The sequence below is a fragment of the Styela clava genome, chromosome 8 (genome assembly GCF_964204865.1).
Source record: "Styela clava chromosome 8, kaStyClav1.hap1.2, whole genome shotgun sequence".
Lineage (NCBI taxonomy): Eukaryota > Metazoa > Chordata > Ascidiacea > Stolidobranchia > Styelidae > Styela > Styela clava.
The window spans coordinates 13,508,890-13,519,329 of record NC_135257.1 but is presented as its reverse complement, the minus strand read 5'-3'; the positions used below and the strand labels follow the sequence as shown (position 1 = coordinate 13,519,329).

The 10,440-nt window shown below is 36.0% G+C and overlaps 1 protein-coding gene across 1 annotated transcript; it reads right to left on the bottom strand.

Annotated features, from left to right (window-relative positions):
* Positions 1 to 1,736: 1,736 nt before the first annotated feature.
* On the bottom strand, positions 1,737 to 9,835 carry LOC120345725 (dual specificity tyrosine-phosphorylation-regulated kinase 3-like). The gene is made up of 10 exons (XM_078115268.1): positions 9,752 to 9,835; positions 9,257 to 9,653; positions 8,638 to 8,840; positions 8,072 to 8,217; positions 5,404 to 5,541; positions 4,707 to 4,839; positions 4,012 to 4,108; positions 3,613 to 3,858; positions 2,522 to 2,642; positions 1,737 to 2,287 (listed from the first exon to the last, which is right to left on the bottom strand). Exons 1-10 carry the CDS (start codon positions 9,833 to 9,835, stop codon positions 2,167 to 2,169), a joined length of 1,686 nt encoding a protein of 561 aa, XP_077971394.1. The 3' UTR covers positions 1,737 to 2,166.
* Between the last annotated feature and the right edge of the window lie 605 nt (positions 9,836 to 10,440).

Sequence of the window (10,440 nt, the reverse complement as noted above, 5' to 3'; positions counted from 1 at the left end):
CCTGACAACGTTGGTCCCAAGCAGCATCAAATTTTCTAAAAATAAAAACGCGGGCCACGAGGTCCGTTGTCAACCTTTTTATTTTCTTTTTATCCAATTTTTTTTTTTCGTTTTTTTTTTTTGTTTTTATTTTTAATTTTGTTTTTATTTTTAATTTTTTTTTTCACTTCTTTTTTTTCAATTGTTTTTATGTTTTTTCACAACTATTTTTTTATTTTCGCTTTTTCATTTTATTTTTTCATTTTTTTTTAAATTTTACGCGTGACAACGATGGGCCACCATACACAAGACATTCAAACATTATATAACGATATCATACCAGTCAGATAACCTACATCCTCTTTAGACATCGGCTACAACCAGATAGCTGAGGACTGCGAGATCCATAATATCCACACCTCAATGGTAATATCGCGTTGAGAGAATACCATGACGCATCACTCAAGTGTAACGAGACGCAATCGCCGGTGCCGAGAAACCTCCTAAAATGAAGCACCACAGTCACAGACTATTGAGATTAGAGACGAAGGTGCTACAAATGCTCAAGCGGTCATAGCGAACTACTTTTCGACCTGTATGGTCATGTGTGACCAATTTTTTTTCTGTTTGATCTCTGTTCAATTCCAACCTGTTATAATAGTTGAAATTTATTTAATAGTTACAATTTATTAAAAATGATTACAATTTTTCTCATATTTTATTCGTCAAATAATTCAAGGCTGACGCAAATGCCAGCCTGTCTTTTCCACATTCTTCACGGAATATTTGTAAAATAGCTTTCGTCCTGGAATCTGAAATTTATCAAATTGGACATTAGTAATAGCAAAGATGTGGTATCCGCCAGTAATTCACATACATCCCGGTTTAACTAACCATAATTTCCTCTACTATTCTTCCTCATTCTCCTTCGCTGGTTTGTAGTTGGAGTGACTGATGTGGAGTGGCTTACACTGTCATAAACTGAAGGCAAAGCATATTTCGATATTATAAAGAAGCATTGCTTGAAAAAGAAATTTGTTTTGGGATCGCTAATGATAAAAATGAAAAACTATGAATGACTATTCGACAAACCTGGCGGCCGTTCCTGTTTTGACTCGCCATCTGACTTTTGTAACAAACTGCTTTCGGGATCGTCGACTAAATATAATGTATTCGGGTAAAACAGTGTTGGCATCAACCATTTTTCAACCGATTTTATTGTATGTTATTCTGTACTGACCTTCTATCTCAGCCACAAATTGTGTTACAGTCGATTCAAAACTGGAGCCATGACCAATTGGTGGCTCGCTGGTGTCCACAACAACCATGGAAGATAAACCCTGAAATTATATTTACTAATTGCGACCTCACCTGCACTTTTGGTCTACAGCCAAGAAGCTCATGCATGGCCCTGAAATAGGGCCATGCTAAAGCTGACCTGGAGCTTTGTGCAGATTGTGATGTTTTGGTTCTTATGCTGTTATATTTGGCCTTCAGCCGCTTCCACTTATTCTTCACAGTAACTCTATTCAAGCAACATGAAAAAATCAGTATTCTTATTTATATATACTTGTTTTTCTACATTTCTATTTTACTGCAAAATTTACACATCTATTTCGTCATATCCTTTCTCCACTAACATTCTGGCCACCTCCTTCATAACCACCACTTTTCATACTGCCGTACTGTCGCTCTTTTCCACTAAGTTTACCACCTTAGCGGCATTGAATAAATCAAATGTCGCTTCTTGTGATCAATTGAACATTCTAAACAGAAATCAATTACCTGTCCTTAGTATGGCAACTATCACACCATCTAACTTTGTCCTGCCAATCCCCGCTGGTCCGATGTGGAAGCAATTATTATTCATTGCAAAATTATATATTTCATACACAAAACATGTAAAAAATTAGTGTGGAAATAGTTGTGATAAACTAGGCTTAATCTCTTTACCGATACTTTTAAAAAGCAGCTGACTAGATGACGCTCTGAGTCTTTTCGCGACCCCGTCTCAACTGCAACAAGCCGATATCCGTTCGTCATTTTGTTACATTATATTATTTATTCTTTTTTCATATCGCACATTGTTTTTGCATGACGAAAATAAATATTTGAATCTGAAATCCCAGCGCACTGAGCGGCGATTCACCTCCGTCTGCTGCGAATTTCGTTTACCAAGTTTCAACATTAAATTTTCCCTAGAAATCGTTGGATGACTATTGGATATTCTTCCAAATCTTTCTCTACTCCAGTCATAGAAGGATGACGAAGTGCTTCTTCAGGTGTTATGCGTAGGTTAGGGTCCCATCTGTACATGAGGTTTATGAATCACCAAGTTCTTAGATCCTAAACTTAATTTTATGGTGTCGCCATAACATAGTATCTGGATAAGTACGCACGGAAAAGCACAAAAAAAATATGTAGTCTGATCTATGAGGTGACTAGACATACACAAATGTTTTCTTTTTTTTACATTCAAACGTACGAAACCCAATCACAAACAAAATACACAACGTTTTAAATGATTTTCAACAAAACTTACTCGAGGCATCTGCAAATCAGGTCAATTAACACGAAGTCCATTCCTTCCAAAACTTTCAACAATGGTCTACTATAAGGCCTTCGATACGTTCCTTTATCGTGAATTTTGTGTCGAAAGGCATCTAGACAAACATATATATAAAGAAAGCAAAGATGAAAATTCAAAAGAAATAATTAGGTTGGAAAATCCCTGAATCCCAAGTTCAAGGGGGGCCATGAATGACACAATGGGCCAATGAATGACACAAGGCTAATAATTGATCCTAAAACGATTTCGTTTGCACACTTTCCTTTTATAATAAAATTCTCTGTTGAGGTGTTCGCCGCAGTTTAAGTGCCTGAATAGGTTAATATGTATTCACTTTCTTGTGTGTGAATTGTTTGATCATAATGGAATTTGCAATCTACCAATCAAAATAGTTCGCTGGTAGGCCGTCTAACCTGTAGTTTCACTAGACTGCGAGATAACCTTCGCTATCGTACTATAGACGGAATAACCCATTTGTAAAAATTCCTAATGGCCAAAATACGAAAATGGAACGACATTTACTTTGGTTTTACCAAAGTAAATCGAGATGACAGAGAATGTCCTCAATACTTGCATTTCTCGAATGTAATGAGCAATGAATCATTAAGTCCATCTAAACTCCAAAATCACCGTGACAAAAATCATCACCGGGTGAAAGCGTTGATATTCTTGGCTGCCAAGCAAATTAGATTGACAATAAGGCAACATTGGCCAAGTTCGAGTTTCGCCGGAGGAAAAGCCCGCTTTTGAATGCAACTTTGAGGTGGCATATCAAATTCTTACCCACTACTAAGAAAGAAAGCTTCTTCACTGCTAGTTCATTTGTCGCAAGTTGCGATTTGCAACTTATTCGTTATTCGTCAGACAGTCCCGAGCGATTCCCATTGATTGTATACTAGAAAACTCTTACTTTCTTGTCCGTGGTTTGCTTTTGCATTCCGTAAAAGGTAATAAAAACATAATACAATCCAACACGTTAATGTTTTTGGAATGGAGAACAGGGGGCCACGAGCCATAAAAGGTTGAGAACCACTGGCCTAGATAAAGTTTATCAATGTAGTTACCCCAGTATATGTGCTTCCTAGGTGACTTTGCAATCATATGACTTGGAGGAAGCCCGAGTACTTCCATCATTGCTCCTAAATGATCTTCCTCATTATCTTCACCATAAAATGGGGGCTGACCCAAAAACAGTTCTGCCAGCCAAACCCCAAAACTGAACATGTCAATCTGAGTTGTGTGTTGAAGGTTGAAAATTATTTCAGGAGCACGATAGGCTCGAGTAATAAAGTAATACCGAATTCCACATTCTATAAAAAGATAAAAATTCAGTTTCATAAGCATTTCATATCATTTTTTTAGTTCATTCTAACAATAGTTTAAAAATTCGTTATATTCATGAACTTTGTGCACCAAAAATCTAATGATATAACTTTTAATATCATAATCTCAGAAAGACATACTTGGTTGACCAACAACGCAGCTTCCTCCAAAATCCCCTATTTTTATCAATTGTCCATTGCTTTCATTATTTTTTCCATGAATATACATCAGGTTATGCTGAAAACATATAGAAAAATTTAATTCCCGCTATGTTTTAGCACAGCGTATATTTTTTTCTGCTATTATCAAAAGAAGCTGGCCTTGAGACAGTTTCGCACCCAATGTCATCGCGGCTCTTTGTCTCAAGCCTCGACCCGTTTTATAAACTTTTAGCGCATATTACCAAATAAGCAGACAATATTAGTTAATAGCAACGCGAACTTGGATGGATTAGCGAATAATCTTGCAAGCTTAATCATAGAGAATATATATAAATATATACATATTCAGGCACTATAGTTATTAGTGATCAGAGAATCTTTACATATATACACAAGCCAACTACAACCAACAGTATGGATTTGTATGGAGTTCTTTTATGTTTCAAGTGTTGTTGCTACACAGAGACATATAAGCAAACTAACGAAAAACCACTACTAGCGAAAACTCAAATGCCAAGAGCACAAAACTGATGCATTATGCACCAGTGAATTTCCAAAGTGTCGTTTCTCATTGAGATAAAGTTGCTAATTATCACTATCAGGGCAGATTACACACTATAGTAAAATTGTAATTAACAATGATTATTCAGCATGTGACAATATATTGCATTTACCAGTTTAAAATCTCCGTGCAACACGCCGATTCTGTTGAGAATACGCAAACCATGCAAAGCATCACTTGCATATCTTCGTATCAATGTTGTGTTTCGCACGGAGTGTTTCAAATATTTTAAGTCAATAGTTCCTCTGTGAAGTACATTAAAGTTTGGTAAGTAAAAAATGCATGTAAAAGTAAAATAATTCTGCATCCAAATAGATATCATGCTATGTTTAGCAAATACATAACATGTTATCTATTCATTAAGCATTTTAGTAAATCAGATTAATAGAGCAATGCTCAAATATATGGATGGACACGTACCGCCTCAGCTTTTTAACTGAGTTGAGTTTGCTGAAAAGATCGGTGGAGAAATGTGACGGCGACCTGACATAAGCCAACAATTGCTTAGGAAAAATGTGTTGCCAAATTTCATAAAAAGTAGTTCAATGGATTTAAATTTTAAATGAAACAGAAAAATTTTGAGTAAAATATCGTACTTGAAAAAAAAGAATATATATCCTTTTAGCGGATTCAAGTAGTAAAATTTGACATTGATTGATGCAATAGTAGCAAACTAGATTTTTTCACAACATTTTCCGAAAGCGCACGGTCTCCCTCATGTAATTATGGGAGCATACAAATAAATGTAATAATTAAGGATACCTCTTCTTTAAAATACACTGTATTTTATTTCTGAGACTAATACTAACCCCAACAATTCAAAAACTATACAGGGATGGTTGCGAAATTCGAAGGTTGCCAACATGCGTGTAAAATAATCCAAATCGGAAGCATGGGTATTGAGATACTGCAGCATACCTACTTCTTGCCAGAAAGGTCTAAGGGTGCTGAAAACACAAAACAAAACTTTAAAAGAAGATTAATTCAGCGTCGGTGAAGTGACCACTTAGCGATAAATTAGGAATCCGACTGAAAAATTCGTTCGTGAATGCACGAAAGTCGGCTTTACATTTATTGAATACATAATCACGACATGGCCCTTCTGTGCCATCGTGTCACGTGCGATGTTTTCAAAATATAATAGGTGCATATAGTGTATCAGCTGTGGCCGATCTCGTGTGCAAAACTTGTACCCGAAATTTGGGTACAAGTTTTCAAAAGGGTCACTTCCCTTATTAGAAAACCTTCCCAGCCGGTTATTAATGCATGAATAGCAGGAAGGACATCATACATACCAGGTCCAATTTTTTCTGGCAAAAATGTGCACAGGAATATTCTTGTTGAACTGCTAACACCAGTTTTAATCCAAAGCTCATTGAGGCCGCCCCTATGTAGCTTATTCCGGTAGTAAGAAAAACAAGATGAAGACGTCCGAACGGATGATAAAACAACGATATATATGTTTTGGTTTTGTTCTTTAATTAGCGGCGTGCTTTGCATCTCATGTCAGTTTCTTTCACTGTGGTCGGATAAAGGCACTGTGGCATCAGACGCCTTTGACCTACAAACAATGAAAATGCCGCCACTAAGTCCGTAGAAATGACTTGCAATAAAGCATTTCTATGGGTGCCACAGTCGCTCTTCTTTGACGCTCAGAATCAACGATCTTTCCTTGTACAAGTCAAATTCAAAGTCAATTATTTCAGCACCCTTTGTTGAGGAGGCGATAAAACTCAAAAATGCATTTGAAAAATGCCCAAATCTTTCGAAATTCTTATTTGGAAGTTTGCGAATGTTTTTTATAACGTCGATGATGTAGAGGGGACTTTGTACACACATCACACTGAAGTAGCTCATTCATAATAAAACCTTTTCTCCTGGGCGATTTGCAAGCTTCGTCTCATGTGGGCATCTTCTTTCTTAATTGCTGCCTCGCCCTCAATTTCTGTACACCTTTCTCGGAGTAATTGTTTTCAGGTTGGTACGATGAAAGTCGAATTTTTTCATTTATGAATCTTTCAGTTCGAAGTTTCTTGTATGACTCATCAGCATTTTATTTTACATGGAGAAGTTGTTCTTTGACGTCGATGGGCATAACGTCGTTACTGAGGAGAGGATGTTGTGTAGCCTTTTCTCTTTAGGGGGGCATTTCAAGAGGATTTTCGTTTTTTTGTGCGACATTCAGGATAAATTGAGTGCTAGTTCCCTCGAATAAAGTCCCTGCCTTACTAAATGCTCTATTCACCTTCAGTTCATATGAGGACTTTTACTTTAAAAGTGTGTTAAGAACATTCTCATATTTAGCTACCCTTTCGTCTTGCTTAAAAAATGCTTCGCACCTCAGCCCTGGAACACTTCTTTCAACATCTGCATCCCTTTCAAAGATCGGACATAAATTAAAATTCTTTCAAGTTGAGATTTTATCGTGTATGCTTTGTAGCACGAGTTACTCAGATGATATAAAAATTTACTGTGACAGACAACTTTCAGTCGCTTTCTTTCAACGCCATCCTCAATTGATGGTGCATCCCATATCCCATCCCATCCCACGTCCATTTTCGGTTCCTAACGTTTTCTCAATAGAAGTCTCGGGACAGATTATACATTTTGAATCATCTACATTCTACTAGAACGGTCTGGTCAACAACTTTCGCCGACACATGCACGGAGTACCAATTGCCAGAAAATGTGCATATCACACATTTAAATGTTTTTGCGTTGGCTATGGGTAATTAAAATGATGATAAACAATAAAAGTCAGTTTTTCGCTACTTACCATAGTAAATGTACCAGATATATTTAACATCTGCGAACTATACATAAACGCAGGAAATCTCTACTGATCGTAGCCAAACGCCCAGCCTACAAAGGTCAGCTAAGAAGAGCACAACAATGGGTGTGTGGTATGTTAGTTGTGGCCTTTTGTTCTTTTTTAACCAAATAATATGAGAGTGACGGAAGGAGGGAAAAGACATTTCATCCATACATAGCACTTTTAAAGATAATACAGATGATATATACCTTGACCTAATCCATGCTGTCATTTTTTTTTTATCTATCAAAGCGATAATACGATTCCCCACTCAGATTTTCGTGACCTTTTGACCCCTGGTGACCTCAGTTGAACTCGTTCTTCAAATAGATAATTGGAATGAAATAGCATGCCAAGGCTAATAATTTGTGCAATGGGCAAGGTTGTTAGAAAGAAAACTACGAAGATAATGAACACCCAATTTTTCCTATCCCTGATTCATTGGTCGAAATGTATGGGCGTTTATGAAATATATAAATTCTCGCTAATTGCCGGGATTCAGGAATGGTGATCAGGGTTTTGTTATTAAGGAAGTGACCATTTCAAAAACTCTTGCTCTAAATTTCGGGTACAAACTTTGCACATGAGATCGACCACGGCGGATGCATTAATATCAGTGAAATTTACCTGTAAAGATTTATCGTATTTAATTAGGACTCAGTTACCTGTGACCTCTAACACGCATGATTTTAATGGCAACATTTTTTAAAATTGGATTTGACCAGTCTCTTGCTACAACAACATCGCAATAATAGCCAGTATCAACGTATTTGATAATTTCATATCTGTAACCGATATGATCACCAGGGACCTTAAAATAATAGAACAAAAAACATTGAATTGATTAGATTAGAACAGGGGTGGGCAAATTACGGCCCGCGGGCTGGATCCAGCCCACCGAAGTGTTCCATTCGGCCCACTTGTGTCTGCTGAAATCACGACTATACTTTTATACTATAAATTCCCGCTAAAAACAACGTCATAATGACCCCGATTGTCACATTGTGCTTCCTGCTATTATATAAACGTTAGCCTAGCTGCTATTGTAAATAGACTGTTTTTATTCATAGTTTTGAGTCTGTGGCCTAGTAACCAAGTCTATTATGTGTAACTAGCCTAGCCCACTCTGGAAAGTAATTGCGCACCCCTGGATTAGAACATGCAAAAATATAAAGTGCAGTTTTCTCTTCACCATGTAATAATAATCAAAACTAATATATTTATGTCTTACCATTTTATAGTGACCACTGACGTCATAATTTCCCTCAGATTCGTTTTCAACCAATGTATCAAAATCAAATCCAAAATTGTTTTTGCCGTCTTCTTTCAATTGAGTTTTGTTGGCATTCAATCCGAGGTAATATACTTTTGGATAGTTTAGAATTTCATATTTCTCCCAGTATGGTAATTTACTCCCAAACCTACGGATTGCGTCTGTAATCAATAAGAAGTATTTATCAAATGGTGTCCCACGTTGTGTCCTTGATTGGGTCCCACAATATAAAATGTTTTAATTTGTTATGCAACAATGCCGTAAAACCGCTGTTTTGTGTACAGCTTTGAAAGTTACAGATCGGTTATCGTTTCTTTTTTGTTTGCATTGTTTCATACCCGAAGGCGTAATAGCCCTCTGCAATCCCGCGACATGGCGGAATGATGGGATTACTCACTACAATTACAAATAACATTTCTGATTGATCATTACAAAACGAATACAAAGCTCTAAAATGCATTTTCTTTCTACAGTACACATATTGCAATTACGAAAATCTGATAAATATTCAAGCCACATCAAATTGACAAATTCGAACATATATTATTATCAGAAGCGAGTTCAAATATGTCCGTACCTTCTGGAGACATCGGGAAATATTTTAGGAACGAATCTTCAACTCTGCTCTTGTTTACTAATGAATTTTCAACTTCGTCATAGTTTTTGCGTCTATAGAATTTAACTCTGCTGTCGCTTAATTGAAAAATATCATTATAAAAAGATTTTACTGTCAAGTTCAACTTTTGGGCCTGAAATGCCACTTCTGCTTCACGCATAACTCTATAATACAATTCTTCGCGATTGACGTTGTTTAAATCTTCGTACGAATCTTCTTTGCTTGTATCTTTCACGAAAAAGGACTTTTTGTCTTTATCAGCAAATTTGCTATTGATGATGAAGTGTAACAAGGCAAATGGAACACATGCTAGAATAGTATAAATGATTTTTCTTTTCGTCCTCAAGTGGAACATTCTCTGTGAAGAAAATATCTGATTAGAATTAGGATGGATAAAAGTGACAGAAATAACACAATGATAAATAAACTTAAAGTGTTATGAAGCCGAAATTTCACCCCATCGATATTTCTGTTGTAGTTCTTATTACACTCTGACATTTTATCCCTCAATATTCTATCTGCATATGGTTCTCCCCCCATTAGTTTCTATTAAAAAAAGAGTTCTATTTCTAACTATTACAAAATTTGTTAAACGAACATTCATTTGCCATCCTGATCACGATATACTCTACTTTGGTTTTAAAACCTTTCAAAACGCAATATATCCGATAGAGTAATATTATAACAAGACGCTCTAAAATATCGCTAAATTTTTTAGTTTAAATTGCCTCAAGCATATTAAGCATCCAATTTTCGGACTCGTAGGTTTTATTTGCCACTTTGTCAAAAGCGCCCGCATTTTAAAATACAGTATTCGTCGTATTATCATTATCGACATGGATTCCAATTAATTTTTTAATCAATTTAATGTTTCTTTTCAATTTGATAATTTCTGGCTATTTGCCAAAACCTATTCGTTATTTACTTATGTCTTAAAATTTAAATCAACCAAAGATTTATTGCATATTTCTTTTACATCTTATATTAAGGGCTGGGAATGGTTAACCGGTTAATCGATTTTAGATGGTTAACGGTTACGATTTTTTTAACCGTTAACTGACATCTCAAGTGCAAATCGTCTTTATAATGTACAAGTCTTTCAAAAATGATTACGTCATCTAAATTTTATCTCGTGTGGCATTTAA

Bases quoted from the DNA above. Each gene is read 5' to 3' on its own strand.
- LOC120345725 (XM_078115268.1), bottom strand. From the start codon at position 9,835: ATGGGGGGAGAACCATATGCAGATAGAATATTGAGGGATAAAATGTCA. The intron at 8,841-9,256 runs GTACGGACATAT...TATTGATTACAG, and splicing joins TTTCCCGATGTCTCCAGAAG to ACGCAATCCGTAGGTTTGGG. The intron at 2,288-2,521 runs GTAAGTTTTGTT...CCTCATGTACAG, and splicing joins CTGATTTGCAGATGCCTCGA to ATGGGACCCTAACCTACGCA.